Source organism: Haemaphysalis longicornis, unplaced genomic scaffold (genome assembly GCF_048455015.1).
Source record: "Haemaphysalis longicornis isolate Haplotype H1 unplaced genomic scaffold, Haemaphysalis longicornis Haplotype H1 scaffold_1, whole genome shotgun sequence".
Taxonomy (NCBI): domain Eukaryota; kingdom Metazoa; phylum Arthropoda; class Arachnida; order Ixodida; family Ixodidae; genus Haemaphysalis; species Haemaphysalis longicornis.
Genome location: NW_027526203.1, coordinates 399,720,866 through 399,741,459, shown reverse-complemented (window position 1 = coordinate 399,741,459; position 20,594 = coordinate 399,720,866). Strand labels below are relative to the sequence as shown.

The window sequence follows — 20,594 nt, the reverse complement described above, 5'->3', positions numbered from 1 at the left end:
ATGAGCCCAGAAACAGCCGCATATCGCACCACAAGTACGTAAATAATTCTGGTACACCTAAACAAGGCCTGCGTGGCACATTGGGAAAGTGAGCCACACATAAAAATTGATGAAGGAAGAAAGCAGCTAACTGCAAATGCAAATTGTGCAGCAGAAAAACCAAGTGGCAGGCCAAGTCAAGTAAGGTTGGAGCACCCCCATGTCCGCATGACCAATCTAACTACAGTGGAATCTCGATGATACGATTCTGGATGATACGAATTTCGGGATGATACGAATTTCTGAAAAGTCCCGGCAAAATTGCATTGATTCCAATGGGAAAATTTTCGGATGATACGAACGGACCTGCGTAGCTCGGCGGATGATACGAATGACCCGGCGAGGAGCTGACTTCCGAGCCAGGCTCGGCCGGCTCGGGGAGCAAGTGACGGCGCCATACGGGGTGGTACGAGCTGCCCCTTCTGCCTCTCTTTCTCTCCTCTTTGTCGCTCTTTCTCCAGGAACGGGCGGGCTGTTGTAGTGCGAGCGCGCTTGGCCGGCTCGCCGGCGCGGCCAAGCCGCTGGGGAGAGAACGCCTTGATGGCCTTGGGCGGCTCGACGTCACCTGACGTCACTCAGTTGCTTGCGTCTCATTGGTCTTGCGTGGGTGTGGCCGAGGCCGCGCCTCCGGAATGCGGGACCTGCTCCTCGTCCCTCGTTGCCGCGTGTGCTCACGGACCGGTGGAGATTGTGTTGCGGAGACGTGTTCGAGGGTTTCTCTGCCAGCGGACTTCTCTCAACGAAATCAGCCGTTATGTCGCGCAAAAGGAAAGCCCTTTCATTCAAGGAGAAGCTGGAGATTTTGAATAGAGTCGACAGGGAGCCTAAAAGGAAGCGCAGCGACTTGGCAAAAGAGCTCGGCCTGCCGCTGTCGACGTTGTGCACCATTGTTGGGCAACGGGACGTCATTTTGAAAAACGTGCAGCTCTTCGGCGTGAACGTTAAGCAGGCCAAAACAGCCCAGCATGTCAAGCTCGAAGACATTCTCCTGACGTGGTTCAAGGAAATAACTGCGGCTGGAGTAAACATCGACGGGAAAGTGCTCCGGGAGAAAGCCGACGACGTCGCGCTTTCGCTTGGAATTGAGAACTTTCAGGCCTCCGGCGGGTGGGTTCACCGTTTCAAGCAGCGGCACGGCCTTGTGTACAAAACCGTGTGTGGCGAAGGGAAGAAGGTGGACGACTCGGTGGTGAGCGAATGGATGACCGACACTCTGCCGGCGCTTCTATCGGAGTACGAAGCACGAGACGTGTTTAACGCAGATGAGGCGGGACTTTTTTTTAATTTGCAACCCAACAAAAGCTTGTGCTTCCGAGGCGAAGCTTGTCAAGGTGGACAAAACAGCAAGCAGAGAGTAACTGTGCTCTTCTGCTGTAACGCCGACGGGTCGGAGAAGCTGAGGCTAACAGTCATCGGGCGGTCGCAAAAGCCGAGATGCTTTAAAAACGCGGGTAGTTTGCCTTGCGTGTACAAGGCGAACAAAAAGGCGTGGATGACCGGCGAATTCTTCAGGGAATTTCTCACGCAGTTGGATCGCAAGATGGCGAGTAAAAATAGAAAGGTTTTGCTGTTCATTGACCAGTGCTCTGCTCACCCGAAAGAGGTAGTTCTGCCTCATGTGAAAGTGGTATTTTTACCGGCTAACACCACCAGCCGCCTGCAACCACTTGATGCTGGAATCATAAAAAACATAAAGCATCACTTCAAAGGCATGCTGGTGCGACGGTTGCTGGCGAAAATTAATCGCAAGGACGAAGACCTTCAGATCAGTCTGCTGGACGCTGTGCACTTCCTTGCCATGTCGTGGGACCGAGTTACTGCGGACACGATCGCAAACTGCTTCCGCAAGTGTGGCTTTTTCAGCCCCGCAATGACAGTGTCTCCAGAGCCAGAAGAGCCACCGGCTATTGAAGAGTGGGACGAGCTCGGCGTGGAATGCTCGTCGCACGATTTCATCACCGTCGACGATGACCTCGCCACTTGCGGTACCCGGACGATCGAAGACATCGTCGACGAGATGCAGGAGGAGCTGGAGCAGCAGTCGGACAGTGACAGCGAGGACTGCGGTGGAAGTGAAGCACCACCATCGACGAGCGAAACACTGCATGCCCTTGACGTGTTGCGGCGTGCAGTGAGCTTTGGCGCCGTGAGTGAGGAGACGAGCGCCAAGTTTTACGCGCTCCAGAAAGGACTGCTCGGCGACATAGAAGTAAAAAAAAGGCAGAAAACCATCACGGATTTCTTCACGCAAAAGTAAGCAAAGAAATAAATGAACTTTTTTTTTTTGCTCAATTTTTTGGTCTGTGTTGGTTCATACGAATTCCGGATGATACGAATATTTTTCGCGGTCCCGCGAGATTCGTATCATCGAGATTCCACTGTACCCCTTTTATTCACTGCTAGCTAGTGACATGAAAAAGCTGTGACAGCAATCGAGGAGAAGTGCCGGCAGCCTTGCTGAGCGGAGCTACAGGTAATGCTGCAAGACAAATGCCTGCCTTTGACTGCGGCCCTGGAAGTCAGCAAAGCCCCCAATACTCCTGTACCTGCTCACCGATACCACAGCACTGGCCTGGTCTTTCCGGAAGCATCTTGAGGCTGTTCAAAACCCATTGGTCAACAAACTGCACACAGCAGGTAATCTATGCCTGTTATTGCAAATGTCAAAAGGTTCACAGTCATGCGACACAATTTATAAATGAATCGAACTACTTGATTCATCGCTGTATGACATAGTAGTATCTCATTTATACGACCACTGTGATGTGTACAGCAGTATGGTTGCCATATGCAGCCTAGCTTCATGGCCAAGGTATAAATAAAGTTGGTAGATCCATTTTCAACAAGTAAGCCATAGGACAGTATGGCATGTACCTTCATCATTTATGCGCAATGCCAGTCACTCGTGCTTACCTATACATGGGCGTATTTTGGTCACTGGGTGGTGCAGAGTGAACCCTCTGGATGTGGGCACGCAGATTGCCCCGCTGGGAGAAAGCCGCTGAGCAGAACTCGCACCGGTGTGGACGCGCTCCACTGTGCTTGGTCAGGTGAATCTGGAGGGCCCCTTTCTGGTTGAAGGTCTTGTGGCAAATGTTGCATGCAAAGGGCCGCTCCCCTGCGTGGTGTATGCCTTCCTGCTTCTCATTCAACACACTCCCCCCCGTGCTCAAAATGATGGCAAACAAAGACAAAAACTACACACCCCAAAAACACCAGTGTCCCTGTCACGTGGCAAATCTAATGACATTTAGAGCAAACGACATTAGCTGAGAATGCCACTAGTTTGGCGCTACATGAGAACACTAAATGGCATTTGCGCCACAGGCATGTGGTGATTGAATGAGGTCACGGAACACATTCGCATCAGCCACCGAAACAGTGGTTTGTCATTGAACACGGAAGTTTATAATAACCTGTACGGCACAGAGTCTAAAACCTGCCAGTAAATCAGTATTTTCCCTTCCATGTTGTTTAATATACAAAAAAGGCAAACAACATCTTCACAAAGCTCCACCATGTGTGCTGCTACCCAGATACAGATTTCTTGCTTACTTGCCTTGGCTTGTGAAGTGGATGTCACATAAAACAGAGCTACACATTCCTCAATTAAAATTTTTATTCATTTTGCTTTAAAAAGCAGATCTGAAAAAATTATGAATGCATTTGCATTATTATACTGAAATTCTGAGAGTTTGCTACTAGTCACTGCCATCACTATCAGATGACATTAATTTTGCAGTGTGCGCAAGGCCAAACTGAATTTCATTTAATAAAGCTGATGTCACTCGCTTTGAATGACATTAGATTTGCCATGTGACAGGGGTACAACATAGCACAAAAGTTGCTACCGGCTATGAGCAAAACAACAAATGCCCCAGAGAAAACTCAACAGGAAATGCCATTTTGTAGGTTTCCACAGCTTCCACCACTTCAGGTCAGTGCAGAGGCCACACATCAAGAGCTGCCCTTTCAAATATACTAACAAGTTTGTAAAAGCCAAGCAATTCAATTTGTAACAATACGAAAAAGGATCCCCACTGAAAGGTCAGGTTTCCAGTGAAGTCCTAACATCATGTCCTCACTGTTACAAATCACTGGAAACATCAGCTAGGACCTTGGGTTGGCTTCAACCTTAAAGGAGCACTGACACCAATTTTCGGCATTAATATTATTGCACAGTTCGCTTCCTTCACTCAACAGAATACCCTGGCTGAAATATAAGCGGCCTGCGACGCGAAGAACATAGTTCACATGGATCTCATTTATCGCGCTGACGGAGCAGCGCGCGGAGCAGCACTCAGCAAATGGACATCAGCGTGACATCACCCCGTGAAGCCAAAAGAAGTGACGCGACAACGCTCGTCAAAAACTCGTGACGTCACTTCACGTGCGCGGCCCCACGAGCGGCGAGCAGGCGCATCCTCTCAAGCGGGTGCCGGTGACATCTGCACAAAGCGGTGAGGTCACGCCGGGATTCTGTCATATGCGCCGTTCACGATGAAAGCGCGGGAATTTGAAACAAACGATATCCAGGCCGTTCAATGTAATTAACTATCGCGCGCCGAAGTATTTGAAGTGCTGTTTCAGGTTCGCCAGACCATTAATTAAGCATCGATAAAAGCAATAAAAGTGTAACATAAAATTTTCGTGTCAGTGCTCCTTTAAATTACACCTCAAACCATCTCTCAAAAGCATACCTGTATGTATGCGAACATGTCGCAAAAGTTGACTGGGCTTCTGAAACTGTTTTTTGCATGTTGTGCACTTGTGTGAGAATGATGAACGATCGATGTTCCTTTTGTATGTACGATGTGAGAGAGAGGCCCTGAAAATGGAAGAGGAACAGAGGCACTTGAGCAACGGACGCACCTTGGCGACCTGCAAGCACCCAAAATATGGTTTCTCACTTCAGTTTGTAGTGTATTTTCATGTGCTCCTTGAGGAGTGGCTGTTTGGTGAACTTCTGCGGGCACTGGCGGCAGAAGTAGTACTTCACTCGAGACAACTCGTCCTTGTGCTCCTGGGCGTGGCGATCGAGCCGAGCCTGCAAGACCCATTTCAGTTTTTAGGCTTTTTTAACAACACGCTATTCTGTCACAAGCAGCCCCCAGGAGAGACCGAGAATTCAGCTGCTACCGTATACAAGTTAGCAGCAAGAAGAAGAAAAGCGGCATCACTTCCAAGTACTGTGGCGCTCAAACCTCAATGAATCAACCCTCAGAAACCATGGACAGCACACCACTGTGGCCGCATCCAATGTGATGCAACTTTCAAATGGTGAAATGCAAGTGCTTGTTGTCACATCTCAATCCCCCAAGGCCCTCATGTATTATTTCTGCCGAGATGCCCCTCGTGCATTGTTGTCCAGCCTGCCTGACCTTAAACCTGTGAGAGTCAAGCTTTTTTCTTTAAAAACGTGCCCTTGCGATCAAATTTTTGTCTGCAGATTCCACTTTTTAAACAACGCCTAATCATCCCTTGAGCCATGCGTAGCCATACTGAACACCATGCATGGCCATACAGAAACGATTAGCATGAGCCCTAATAAAATTGCGGCAAGAATAGAAGACCAAGACCGCCCAGAAGCAAAGTGTGAGCACTGGCACTTCAGCAGTATTGCAGCACCATCTATGAAAGTGAGCGATAAACAAGATAACCAAACGGCCATATGTGAGATGGTAACAGCCCTGGTCAGCAGGCTATCTTTGGTTTTTAGGCCCTGCTACGGATACATCATTGTCAATGTCACGAAAACACATGATTTGGCAGGAGAATTGAAATTTTGGCTTAAAATGTTTAATTGTTCAGTGAATAAAGGATCGTTTGCTGCCGGACAAGCGCTGAGGGCACCATAAGACAATAAATCTTCCGAATAAAAACAACTTGTATTTTGTCTGCATGGCCCTTTTAAGCAGACGACATGTCTGGTTTCAACCGTGCCCTGTCTGCCACTTTTAACTTCCCCTTCAGTCGTGCATTCAGATATACTTGCTCTATGTAACAAAGTTGAATAAATCAACAGTTGAAAATAAGAACTGGTGCCTGTCCTGGGACCCACGCCTCAGTTCAACAAAATAGTGTCATGACGAGGATGAATGCCGTCAACAGTCGAGGAATCATTGTATGGCTACGCTTGCACTGGACTAGACTGCTGGACTGTACTGGACTAGAGTGGACTGTACTGCTGATCGCAAGACTCAAGGCTGAATTGAGAGCTTGCCAAAGCAACTTCCTGACCCAAAGCCCTCAGCAACTCTACCTATTCTTAGCAGACGCCTCGCAGGGACTAGCGAAAGACGACGACTCTGACTTTCTGTCTACTGTGACTCTTCTCAATGACTCACACGGACATTCACTACGCCGAGAATTGACATAAGGGGCCTTTTGCCAATAATAAAGCCTTGTACAAAATGATGTCACCACAATAATTGATGACACCAAACCACAGATACATGCAGAGTCCCCATCAATTAGTAAGCGGATTTTCCTTAACGCTTTCGTGACTGCGCCATAGGCCATCAATCATGGGTGAACGATGATTTTCAAACCTCCCGTGAAAGCTAAAAATGGCACTTTGCAGACAACTAATGCCATCTGGCGTTTTTATTGACAACTCATTTTTCCATTTGCTTATTGTTTGTTTCCATTTCGTGAACGTAGATAGCTTCGGGAGTGGAATTTGAACCCAAGGTAGTGGTGAGTTGGGCGAAAATGACGTTCTGTTTCACTGCGTGCTCCGCAAAGGCGGACAGCTCTTTCAGGGACTTTGGCCGCCGCTGCTGCTGATTTTTCTTACCCCAGCAGCAGTGATAGCTCCAGCAACGATGTGGATTCGTCAGATTTTATTCTGATAAAGACGCCCCCATTCAATGGCCTCAGACTTCGACAGGTGCTACAGGTAAGGTTTTGTTTTTGACTTCGCGCTGTATTTATAAATAAAACATGCTTCCTATCTGACGACTGCGGTTTTACTTTTGTTTGTAAGGCCTGGACAACGTGCGGCAGGGATGTTTTGCCAAATGCACTGCGCCGTATCGCATTATTACCTTCAAGATAGCCTGGCGCTCGTGTCAGATTAGAGCTGCAGAGTGACGCGTGCCGCTTCTCAAGAGCGCTAGATTTTTTTTTCTTGCTTTTTACCACTGAAGTGATAATGATTTTGTGCCAGAACACAAACAGATATGCTTGGATGCATATTTTAGAGAGACTGACTTACTCTCGAGTTGCTTCACGGAGTGGCACAGCCGTCAGGGCTGCTAGGTTGGCGGGCCCGCAAAAATCCAAAACTTGGTGCACAGCGTTGACGCATATATTTAATGATAGCTCAGGAATGCAGAAACAACTTGCATATCTTAGAATTCCTAAAATAATTTTTAGGCTCAGTACAATCACCTATATGTACTGTGTATACTTTTTTTTGTGCATTTCTTCCTGTTTATTTGACCAATAAACTGTAACTAATTGTACTTTTCACAAAACTGCTGTTATGTGTTTGAAAGAGCAATCTATAAGCTACAATTTCTTGCATAGCAAAGCTAAATGTGTCAAGTAGCTCAAGAGAAAAATGCCTTGTGGAAGCACTCAAAATAGGCCATTTTTCCGTGGTAACGATATTAAGAAAACCCTAATCGAAAAACCTGAAATTTTGAAAAAGCCGGGCTGCAAGATTGAAAGACTTGTTAACCTGGATCATTGAATGGAAGAATTTAAAAACAGAGATATATTAGAAACTCCTCAGAATGGGGTGGAGTGCATACGGCAGACATTCTCAGATAATGAATAGCAGCCTACCATTGTCCCTGAAGAAGAAAGTGTATAACAGCTGCATCTTACCGGTACTCACCTACGGGGCAGAAACTTGGAGGCTCACTAAGAGGGTTCAACTTAAATTGAGAACGACTCAGCGGGCAATGGAGCGGAAAATGATAGGTGTAACATTAAGGGGACAAGAAGAGAGTGGAGTGGGTCAGGGAGCAAACTGGTGTTAAAGACATATTAGTAGAAATTAAGAAGAAGAAATGGACGTGGGCAGGGCATGTAATGCGAAGGCAAGATAACCGCTGGTCATTAAGGGTAACAGAGTGGATCCCTAGAGAAGGCAAGTGTAGCAGGGGGCGGCAGAAAGTTAGATGGGCGGATGAGATCAAGAAGTTTGCAGGGACAAATTGGTCACAGTTGGCACAGGACCGGGATAATTGGGGAATAATGGGAGAGGCCTTTGCCCTGCAGTGGGCGTAGATAGGCTGGTGATGATGATGATGATCCTGCTGACCAAATTTAGAATGAACCGACTGTTTCCAGAGTTGCAAACGCATTGCAACAATGACATAAAAAAAGTCTTGGAAGAACACAAGAGCCCTAGCGGCGACAGTGAATCAGCAGTGAAGAGCAGTCGCCTTCTTAACCTCTTAACAAAAGGGGCGATTTGGTGGTTCAATAAAGTTCTTCAGAAGGCGCAAGTCACCCAATAAACTGCTTCCTTCAAACAAGAAATATTGCACCATTTGACAAAGTTGAGGCAGCCATTAGTGTTGCTCGCTCTGACAAATCAACAAAAGCTTTCACCATACTAGACACCCCAAACGATGAACTGCCTTGATTGCCTGATAGTGCAATGACAACAAGGGGGGGGGCACCTGAAAAGTCGCATAGTTCGCTCAGTTTTTAGGGGATGAAAAGAAGCTTGGTGTGCAACCCACAACCTAATAAAACCACAAACACCCACTGAACCTCAGACTCATCTGCACAGCCCTCAGGTATATGCCGGCATCACAGTAGCTCAATTTCGGAGGGGATCTTGTTCCCCAAAACAAAATATGGAGAAGATCTAAAGACCCCGAAGCAGAAAAATACTACAAAAATGGCAAGACAGGGCAGCCCTACAATGTGCAGGCACAAGTACCCTTAGCAAGACGGCTAAAGCACATGACCAACTGCCAACCAATCGAAATCGGAAGAAAAAAAAAAGGAGAGCCGCATGAACAAAGATTGTTTTACGCATTGCAATGGTCAGCCAGTATGTGAATTCATTCCAGATCTGACAAGTGATCCAACGCCCATGCCACTTGAAGTTTAACTCTTTCGGGACCGCTCCATAGGCCATCGATCACATATGATCGATGGTTTCGCGAGCCTGCAGAATACAAATTTTCGCTCACTCACATAGCGACATCTAGGAGACAGTTTGAAAACTGGAGTTTTCTCTTCTGTGAAGTTTCTTTTTTTATCGCCAGGTGGCAACGCATCAGATATTTTATTCTGACGGGCAGTGGTTTCGAATGTAAACAAACATGGCGTCATACTCGCGCGAGCACGGTAAGAAATCCGCCTCATCTCGTCTCGCATATCTTCGCCTTCTACTGTTGATTTTAACGATGAGAGTGGCAGTGAAAAGTCGGAATGCGGCTTTAGAGAACGGATTTCAGCTCGAGTGAGGATTCGGGTGTCGATCAGCCTGGAACATCAAATCGCGCTCAAAGGTGGGTGTTGGTTTCGGTTTCAATTCGTTTTGGAGTAGCTTTGTGCACTCGAAATATGTTCTGGCTGGTTTATATTTATTCGCTAGGGTGTTAACTACCTATGGTGGTGATCTCCTGCCACCAGCGCAGAAACGGATCAAGTTTTCGCCGAGACGAGAGCCAGGCGTGTACCTGGGTGACGACGTAGTCATGGCCTTAGTTCCAAAGAGATCACACACAAAACAAAAAACCAGTTACACCTAGCCGCATCAAACTTTTGCGATAAAGAAACAAAGCATTGTGTTAGATTTCGTATATCCTGAAATAATTTTATTCTTTTTTAATGTTTTTATATTTACGCTTTTTCCTATCTTTTTCTTTAGTTTTTTTACGAAGTTCATACTTTCAGATTTTTTCATGGTTCTATCGTCAGTGTTGAAGTAAAACTTGGTATTGTATGTCAAAGAACATATAATTAGCTGCATTTTGGTATATGCTAAGGCAGGATGGTGCCTTTGCTTTGTGTAATAAAAAATTTGTACCGAGACCTCCATTTTTCATCTCTTTTTGCGGCGGTCCCGAAAGAGTTAAGCGAGCACCGCTATGTAGTTATCCAGGACAGATGATGGTCCAGACCAGCTGCTTACCCTGGTCTGATTCCCCAGTGCGACGTGACACAGACGCAGCAAGCATCGATGGAAGCAAAAATGTACATTATTGTGGTGCAGCCCCCATGGACATGATCCGAACTTGGAAAGTTGTTTTGCTGTTGGTTACATGAAAGGCAGAGATGCTGGATGACCACTGGAAACTGTAATTTGTGACTTTATGTTCAGCATTTTCCTCTATTTATTGCGTGGCCAGGAGGACGTTGAAGCTACTACAGAGGAAGAAGAGGTGGCTACTGGCAGCTGCCTCGGAATATCACCACCAGTGCAGGACAGCAGTACGATGCCACCATTTAAGAGACTGTTAGTCCAGGGACCCGTGCCTCAGTGCCCCTAGTACACCCAAAGTAAAGTTTTCACTATGGATACATAAACCCACAGTGAAAGAATAGTAGAATCGGAACAGGGCTGCCTTAAATAGAAACTCCAAAGCTTACCTGTTTACAAGCACAAGCTGCAGTCCTGCTATGGCCGAATAATTTCAATTTACCATAAAAACCCACGTATAGTTCGGACCCGCATATAGACCGAGGTGTAATTCGGGGATAGCAAACGCGAGAAAAAACATTTTCACGCGAATATAGTTCGAGGAAAACAGAAAATTGCATTTATTTACACACTTGATTATTCGTCGTCCTCATCTGACGCACTCTCTTCCGAAGCTCCCTTGTTGGAAATGTCCTCCCACAGCACCTCATCCTCCGTGCCATCAAGCGCGTTTGAGATGGAGGCCACAAAAAGGCCTGAAAGGCCACAAGCAGCTCCTCGTAGCTTTCTGGCAGCTTCTGCCAGACCGATGTACGCGGACGTAGGGAGAACCCAGCGCGGCGCATAAAGCGAGACACCCAATGCTTGCTTGCCTTGAAGTCCGCCCGCTGAATGCCTTTGTCTCGAGCGATCTCCCTTGCCTTTGCTTGCAGCAGCTTGATGTTCACAGCGAGATGTGCAGCTCGTTGCTCCCGAACAAAGTCCGTCAGTTCTCATTCCACGTTGGGAAGCGCTCCATTTTTTGGTCCCCAGAAACTTTTTCTCTGGCCGCTGCATGCAAAAAGGGCTTCCTTCTGCTTCCTCCAACCGCGAATGCTCCACTCGTTCACGCCGAACTGCCGCTCCACAGCACAGTTGCCGATGGTTTCGGCAGCAGAAATAACTTTTCTTTTAAAGGCAGCCGAGTACTGCCTGCGCAGTCCTGACATGGCGTAAAATCACATAAGTAAAATCGTGGCCGTCGTGATGTGCGCCAAGTGATTGCAATGGCCACTGTTGCACGCCTGTACCTGTAGGTCTCTAGGACTAACGCCACCAACGCCACTAACGCTACCTAACGCAGAAGTGCGCAGACACCTGATGATGATGATAGCACCGCCCAATGCCGAAACCGAAACCAAAACTGTGAATTCGGGCCAAAAATTTTTGGGTTCCGCAGATAGTACGGGGCCGAAATTTCGCATCCTAAAATTTAGAAACAACCCCCGGGCTATATGCGGGTTTTTACGGTAACTGGTTTAGATGAACTTTTGGGCGAGTTTATACTGTGCAATATTTAAGACAATGAAAGGAGGAAACGAACGAGAGAGAAGCAGTACTTGTCTGTGTCGTTCTTTCACCACCCCTTGTCTTCAGTGCTATGCTCCGAGATTTACATACACAATCTGAATACGGCTAAAACTAAGTCAAACAGACCTATCAAGTCCACCAAGTTGCAAGGAAGTTTGCCTTAGCTCAGCCAGTGTCTCTCAGCGAATGCCACCCCCAGCAATGGCCAGTCCGAAACGGGATCTGCTCTGCGTGCGGAGAGGGCGAGGGGGCAGCCGTACCTGCGTGCTGAACTCGTCGCCGCACTCGGCGCAGATGAGGTTCTCCTCCTTCTGGTGCAGCATGAGGTGGGCCTTGAGGCTGGCCAGGCGGGCAAAGGCCTTGCCGCACTCGGGGCACGCGGGCTGGCCCCCGGGGCCCGGGTGGGTGGCCGTGTGCAGCCGCAGGTTGAGCTCCTGGTTGAAGGAGGCCTCGCAGCGGCTGCACTTGAACGGCTTGTCCTCGGCGTGCGCACGCTCGTGCCGCTGCAGCTGGCCCCACTTGGGAAACTCCAGGGGGCACTGGCTGCACTTGAACGGGCCCTGGAGGGGGAAACAACGTGCCAGTGCGGCTCTTGAGTTGGTCGCATCTGCGTGGGCAATTAATTATTTAGTGCTGCACACAATAGGCTAGTGGTCAGGCATCTTGCAGTTTACTGCAAGGTCTGGCTGTGATTGTGTGCAGCAATGTGTGCAACAGGTGACACTGGCTGGCCATCCCCAAAACAAACAATTTTCTAATCATCAAAGAACTTGCTACGTAGGATCAGGATTACTCCCAAGCTTTAGGTTTTCACCACTTCTTGCTATGCAAGAAGCAGAGCGTGTGTGAGGCTAGTTAACCAATAAACAATTTTTACAATGGCAATGTAGGGCGACTTCCCCCTCATTCTCCTCTCGTTTCACCGCTGTTATCACACTAACTTAGCCACTGCTCTTTCTGGCACGTGTTAGGGGACCAGCCTGCATGCTGCCTCTTGGTTCACGTATACATGTAAGGACTAGAGGTGTTCATCTATCAAATTTGGGACTGCGAATCAAATACAAAGATTAAAAACTGGCTGCAAATCGCATCGAATAGTCCTGAATATGAGTATCTGTACGTTAGTGTGCATAGTACATCGAAAACACACCTAAAAAGCTTTTGCAGCCAGTACTCACCGAACCCAGTGTTCATGTACTAGTGGTTGATAAAAATACAAGATGGCAAAGCAGTACGACAAAAACCTGGAACAGCCGCGGCGGCCGCTTTTCTGATGGAGGCAAAAAGCAAAAACGCCCGTGTGTACGAGATTTCGGCGCACGTTAAAGATCCCCAGGTGGTCAAAATTAATCCGGAGCCCTCCACTACGGCGCGCCTTATCGCCTGCGTTGCGTCGGCGCGTTAAACCCTACAATCAATCAATCAAAAACCTGGAACACACTGTCACAAAAAAATTAAGGTTTCTCAATATGCTGTGAATACAGGAAGCACTACAGTGACTGGCTGCAGTGCCTCCAGTCATTGAAATGAGGCTGGGCATGCTAGTGGCTGGTATGACCTTACAACAAGTCTCTACCCTTCATTCCTCACTTATGCTGCTGTATTGACAAAATACTTTTTTTTCAGCTTATAGGTTTTACACAAGTAGCGTTCTACCTCACCTAACATATACCCAAGGTAGCATACACTTGTTTCGAGCAATGCTTACACATGTTGGGCTAGGCCAACCAATTGGTGCCTCTGATAATGTCAAACCACCAGATTTCTCCCAGGAAACCACCCGAAATTGCGCATTTTGAAATGGATGTTTGGCTTCACCGCATTGCACGAGCATTGCACGCATAACTGTGCGTGCTAACATTTTTTTATATTTAACAAACTGTTCCGTGGAAGTAAACATTTCTTCTAGAACGTGTTTTTGAAATGTTTCCCTACAAAATGCATATTCGAAATTTTTTCTACTGTCGGTAGTTTGTTATACAGAACCCTTTTTCTATCATTTTCTAGGACAACTTGACAAAGACTTTGATTTTGATTTTTTTCGCAACTATGATGTACGAAAGTGTCAGTACCGCGCTCCGGCAGGCCCCAACTCAAGCACTGCGCTCCGTAAAGCCGTAAGCGGACAAGTACCACCACCTGGTGGGGCCTACTTAAAACAGTCACTCACGTGACGTAGATTGCGCGGGCCGAGAGCAGCAGTGCGCACCAAAGCATGGACGACGCCGGACACGTCCCGGCTAGTTCTCAATAAACGACCTTCTTTGTGTTATTGGCGGTGAGCGCGAACACAGGCGGCGCTGCGGAGCGCGGCTCCGTGACGTCACCTTAGGGATTCTCGCATTTGTCGTCTGCTTCACTCAGGATCGCTCTCCCTGCTGTTTCTTTGCGCTCAGTCAACGTCTGATGCTTGTCCGCACCAGAATTGGCGTGTGGGTAACTTTTTATCATATTAATAGGCTTAAAATCGCATACACTAGCTCATGGTGTCAATTAAAGTATAGTTTTGGATACCGCTACGGGAGAAACATTGCCGGCGCCACCCCATTCCTTGCGAAGCAGGTCCTGTGCGGAGCGCGAAGAGTAGGAGGTAGGCGTTAGCTTCTCATGTAAAAGGAACAGTCAGCTCCTAATAACCGACAACAGCGAAAATGGAAGACCAAAACAAATTCTAGGCCTTCAGGGCTGTCGGCTTTGGCAGAAGGCATCACGATTCCCGGTAATCATATGTAAGGTAAAACAGTTTTTGCAACCTTGCCGAACGCTCGAACGCGTTTTGTCACATCACTTTACGTTGTCAAGGCATGAAGGTTTGCCGACATGCACTATAAACTGCAAAAACTGTAGGTTGAGTTCCAAATAACCCAGTGTGTATATACATACGCGCGTGCTGATTCTATGCCAGGCATCTTACCAGTATGGAGGTTTAGTGAGCAAAACGAGTCACGTCTTCGTTAAATTTATAGTAACACATATATGTTTGTTAAGACCTGGAGGGATATTGCGGAACATTTTGCGCAGCCATATCTTCCCGATATTCGGATATGCGTTATAGGAAAACTGCACTCAAGAGGAGGAGGAGGAGTAAGGGGAGGAGGGGAAAACTTTGTTTAACAATTAAATCGATCTGGTTAGTGGGCCGGGTCCTCAGCCCAGGACAAGAGAGTAAAAGTAATTTTCTTCAAATCTTAGAACGCCATCCCGACTAGAATAGGATTTGTTCTTCGCGCCTGGAAGGGTTGAAAAGCAACAAATAGCTACTTGGAATTCTTCGGTTTCGAGTCTTGTAATATATGAAGGTATACTATTTATTACGTTAGTTAGCGAGTATATCATGCCTTCAACACCGTAATCATGCCATCATTGTTCGAGTTGAGAGTCAGTTCGTTATGATAACGATATATATAATTACGATAGAAATTCGGAGCACAAAAGCCGCCTTCGAGTACTGTGGACCACGCTGTATAGGGCGCGATCGCGGTGGCGTAGCACAAACCTTCTCATTGTATTTGCATGTGAATAAACAAAGCACGCTGCGGATATGCACCTTCTTGCACGCAGCCGTAATGAACGCCAATTTATGAAGAAGGGAATGTATGCCATACAAAATGAAGGAAATATCCACACGACCTTTGTGAGGCTCCCAAACATCCCGAAACCTCCTAATAAGAAGTTGGTGACGGCGAAGAAAAATTAATGCGTTGGGCAGAAAAAAAAAAGCAAGAAACATTAATCCGATACAAGACAACAACGAAAGAAACAGAAGAAAGCCGCTTTATTTCCTGCTGTGCGATGCGCGTGTAGAGGCCGCTGCTTGTAACGTATTATTAGACTGTTGAGTCTTCATAGGAGCATCTCAAAATTACTGCAGGGAAGCCTACGCATTTTAAATACTTATCGAGAATCTCTGATCGCTGATCCTCGCGAATAAGCAAGAAAGGACGAGTTACACATGATCTTCTGACCGATACTATGAAGAAAGTTGTTCTCTATCTCTTCGTGTGTTGCAAACTTGTGGGGGATACAGCTTCAAATTATTGAGATGCGGCAGAAGCTGGCAAAATAACTGAGTCGCTAGAAATACGCTTTTTAACGCACTAGAGCAACGAAGCGGGCGATTTCTATCTCAGGCACTGTTGCCCCTCACAAGCGGAGTGTAGCAGACGACAGCGGCGCGAATCCCTAAGCCGACGTCAGAGCCAGGGGGCGCCACTCAAAAATCTCACCGCCAATAGCAGTGCGTCACGAGTCTTGTAACAGAAAGCATTTTAAAAACTGCCGTTGTTGGAAAGGGTGTTAAATCATCTGCACTTTATGTTGCTGCAATTACTTCCTAACCAATATGTTTAGCAGAAAAAAAATGTTTCTTAGACCTGTCCGTCTTCAGCATTTTTTAAGATTTTTCATGAGGTTTGTGTTGTAGTCTTTAGTAGCTGCAATGTACACCAAAGCTGCACTTCTGGCAAAAAAAAACGTGTTTATGTGGCTTAATTTTCACATAAACGACGAATGTGACTGGAATGATTAGTGTGGCTATTAATAACGCAGCGTAAACCGTTCTGTTGTAAATGACGAGGTCTCTTTCTCTCTCCTTCCTGGTTAAATACTGGTTTGGGTCCAGCTTGCCAAAAAAACATTTAGGTTCAGGCTAAGTTCTAGCAAAAAATAATGATTTTTGGTTTTCAGTTCAGGTGCACTTCTGGTTTGACAGCCTCGTCCCCACATCCTTCCCGAAGCATCCAATGGTGACACGTCCTCAAGTGGGCAATGGGACATGTGGGCCGAGTGCACACCCACCTTGCCAACTGGGGGCCCAACATCATCTGCCTTGTGGGCTGGCTGAGGTGATGTCCGGGCGACCTCTGGTTCGGGCAGAGCTGCTAGGGACACGCCGGCAGGAACATTAGTGCTGAGCTCCATGAGCGGCGCCACAGCTCCCTCCAAGCTGGCAACCTCTTGTGGCTGCAGCACCACCACCTGCTGCTCCACATCATCAGCACCGCCCTGCACAGAGCAAACCAAAAAGCTGACACAACTGGCCCAGTACAGAGATGCCCATGTTGCAATGTTTTTGGACACTTTGACTGTCGGAAAATGCCACCCAATGAAAACCCACACTGTTTTCAGAGCAGTGTTCTGCGTAGAAGAACTTTGTCCACAGACCGCACATGGAAAATGCCGACCCTTTGGTGAAGTGGCATGCCCTTCCGTCACCAAAGCTGTGGAGGTGTGGGTTGCATGTTCCGCCCATACACACCCCCTCTGTAGCATAGGGCTGGCTCTGGCTGGCAATGTTAGCACACAATTATGCATGATGGATTTCATCATGTGAATGCCCCTGAACAAGCTGCACCAGCCTCCGTAGACTCACGCAGACCTGTTTGTAAGCAGTGCATAGCGTTTTCCTCCCTGCTGTTCCTTAGCATACAGCAAGCATAACACAAGTGCTGGACTTCAATCCCACTTGCACATTGCACAACTCGAAATAGTCACCCTTTCCTGCAACCTTCTCAAGAAATAAACACATGTAAGATAATGATTGGAAGTACTACCTGTTTTACTTTGTCATGCCTTCTGCCTTGTTTGGTCACATGCCAGGCTTGGCCCAACACCAAGGACTGTCTGGGCACTATGTGACATTCTTTTTAATGTGACCAGAAAATGACCCCCTAGCGTGGTACTAGCCATTCGATTTAACGCAGCAGACTTTTTGGACCTCTACCTGCACCGACAGCTGCAGGACCCCGTCCGAGAAGACGCCACTGGAGCTGAGCAGGGACAGCTGGGCAGCGTCCACCACAAAGGCACCCGACCCGTCGGCAGTGGTCCCTATCATGATGCCCTGCGCTCCGGTCAGGAAAGGCAAGCTCAGGTTGACCACCGGCAGAGTGGCCACTGCGGTCTCCCCTGGCGCTGCTTCCGCGAGCAGCGCCGAGGCATCGGCCAGGATGCCATTTTCCGTGAGGCTGCGCACGTCTTGGATTTCCATCATGAAGGGGAAGCACACGAAGTCAGGTCATCCTGAAAGCAAAGAGGAAAAGGAAGAGGTGGGCTAGCTGCAAACAAGTGCAGCCCCACAATTCAATGCAACATAAAACATGCAAAACAAAAGACATGGTGGCTATCTTCACTCGCTCATGCGAGCGTAGCATACATTTCACATCATCAAATGCTTCCAAGAAGTTCACATAGACCCCCCAGTGACCATTTTTGGCTTTCTTAGCTTAACTGCTCTTATTTTCAGCTTGCATGGCCTTACATCACAGTCCGATTTAACCATCACACTCTATTTAGTCAACCTAAATTTTCAAGACTGGTGATATCAACCAACAACAAAGTGAAATACAGCATACATCAATGTTCATAATTATATAACCTATCTTTATAAAGTGAATTTCTGTAGCCTCAAGAGTAGCCTGGACAATAGTATCATTTTGGGTAAAAGAGGCTGCTTCTAGGAGGTGACTACGTATAAAAACAGCATTTTATCTATTTATTATATCTATGCACTGATCTATGAGGCATTGCTAGAGAGTATAACAAACCTCCATTATTTCTGCAAGCAGTATTTTTTTATTTGAGAGAAAAAGCAAGCAGAAATACAAAATTTCAAACATTTTTATATCCCCCCAGGATCCTAAAAAGGTGGCGACAATGAGCTTCGAGGTCTCTGTTTCCATAAATTACTAAACCACGAAACTGACCCTGCAGGTGTGTCAGAAAGCATCACTATTCCGGTAGCTAAAACTATGGCAATTCATTGGAAGCCTACTTTGTTGAAAGACAACTTGGAGAAGGACAATTTGCTGAAGCAAGGAATTTGCTATCCGTGCCTGCTCCCACAAAATTATTGGCCACAAGAAAACAAGTTGGGATGATACGGTGGACTACGTTGCAGGGAGGCACAGCATTTAGTGCATACAGGCAGCGAAAGATTGTGACTGATCAAGATGTAAACTTGCTAGCCAGAAACAACTTGCTAGCCAGAAACAGCCTGCTAAAACTGTTCAGGCAAAACATGCACTAAAAAATCCGCCAAAAGTCATTTTAACTTCTTTCTTTAGTTTCACGACAAAAAAAAGTTGGGTACAGAAGCAGAAAATGAAAACCTCTTCCAAACAAAAAAAGGAACACTCGTGCAAGCATGACCCTTAATTGCTTTCGCTCTCGTTTGTACCCCACAACCTCGCACAGCATGCAAAAGGGTAAAGATGGTTAATTACAGAGCCCAGCAAAGACGAGACAGAGTTGTAAAGAAACATGCCTATATCTTGGCATCCTCACACAAATTCCATCTTTCATAATAGGTTTTATCCCCACACTGTCAAGTTCTCGTGCCGGCAAAGACTGTGATGCACAATTCCTGTAGAGGTAACTCAACTCGTACCTTTAGCTGACTGCAGCTTTGCAGTCAGCGAAATGTTTAACACCTATGTGCTCCCCTCCCACAGACACGACAGGCCCATAGTCAATCTCTTCAACAATGCTTTGCCTCGGTGATGGGCATGTTCAACCAACTCTCTGCTGAACAAAGTGAATTAATATTACATGCTTTTCAAACAATTGTCTTTCTAGAGGTCATTCATCATGTAAAGGGCACGTGACAAACTGCCCAGGTTTAAGGCTGCTCCTTCATCTGTTTCTTGCAACACATTCAGGTGCTAGGTGATATCCTCGGGTGTTTGTCTAGAGAAGGAGGAATGCCTGACAAAACTGCCCAGTGCAAAAGTTGTACACACGAGGCTGTTGACAGCTGGCTCTCAAGCATTAAAGCCAAGTTGGTCCTAATGCAACTAATCAGATACCAAAATCATGGTTAATTGGCGCGCTTATAAAGTTTGAGGCAAATACGCGGCCACAAGGCTTTCTCATTCGCCACACAAAAAATTACAAATTTGAATTCGCAGTCACTGAAAGATGTAGAAAGCTGCGAAGAAAAGTCATGACTATAGGAAAATCAAGGTTACATTTGTAAATAACGCATTCAGTGCCAATTTGTTTTGTTTCGCAAATGTCTTGTATTTGAAATAGCCTGCACATGTATCAGGTGAATGAAGTACCTGAAATGCAGTACTTGCGGAGGGTTACAGGCACGTAAACAAACTCACGCCTAGCGTGAGGTTGTTTACGTGCCCCAGTGAACTTTTTGTACTGTTAAGCAGCAGTTTCCGGAGCTTAAAGATCGTCTAATAGCGAGAAACGACGTCACACGACGTGGTCGCCACAGCCACCCAGCTTCTCAACCGCAGTGTTGGCGTGAGCAGTGCGATAAAAAAAAAAAAAACGCGAAGGAAAAAACAATTGGGCAATATCTCAGTAACAAGCTCACTGTGCAAAACAAAAGAATCAGCAAATGTTCCGGTTAAAACGGACACGTTACTAGGAACCGCAGGTAACGCAAGCATCTTGTGTTTTTACACGCATAACCAAGCAACTTTTAGCAGGGACAAAAAAGGACAACAAAGCAGGCCTCTCAAAATCCAACGATGTAAAGCTGAGGGCGTACCTAGCCGAGGACGTCGAATTTCCTGGCTCAGTTGATAACGCAAGCTCGTTTTTATCCCTGCCCAGGATGCGAACCTTACGTGAACCAAAGAAAATTAAGCTTTACTTCAGTCAAACCAAGCAAATTGGTGTTGCACACTCACTTTATCACCGGCACATTAATCTGGAACGCCGCAGTGCGGTTGCATAAAAGTGAAGTGTCATTTCGCTACAAAATTTTTGCATGTTTGTGAAAGTGGTTCTGTAGCGTCTAGCCTTTATTCTTCGGTGCAACGGCATGTAAACATAATTTAACAAATAAAAGCAAATGACAAATATCTGCCAAGTGCAAAGCAACACTTCTGGTTCCTGGAAAGCCGGCACA

General features: G+C 46.8%; 1 protein-coding gene across 5 annotated transcripts in view; it reads right to left on the bottom strand.

Annotated features, from left to right (window-relative positions):
* LOC144155389 (uncharacterized) overlaps nt 1–20,594 on the bottom strand; it is a 78,100-nt gene that overhangs the window by 56,995 nt on the left and 511 nt on the right. Inside the window, exons 1-8 of one of the 5 annotated variants that reach the window (XM_077686779.1) lie at nt 20,374–20,512; nt 20,232–20,305; nt 17,448–17,746; nt 16,523–16,729; nt 11,986–12,285; nt 4,950–5,086; nt 4,740–4,867; nt 2,953–3,157 (exon numbers count right to left, since the gene is read on the bottom strand). In XM_077686779.1, the coding sequence (XP_077542905.1) occupies nt 2,953–3,157; nt 4,740–4,867; nt 4,950–5,086; nt 11,986–12,285; nt 16,523–16,729; nt 17,448–17,717 (1,247 nt within the window). In that variant the 5' untranslated portion in view covers nt 17,718–17,746; nt 20,232–20,305; nt 20,374–20,512. Of the gene's footprint in view, nt 1–2,952; nt 3,158–4,739; nt 4,868–4,949; nt 5,087–11,985; nt 12,286–16,522; nt 16,730–17,447; nt 17,782–19,785; nt 19,976–20,231; nt 20,306–20,373; nt 20,514–20,594 lie in introns of those variants that run through there. The other 4 variants (XM_077686781.1, XM_077686782.1, XM_077686780.1 and 1 more) reach the window with 4 other exon arrangements.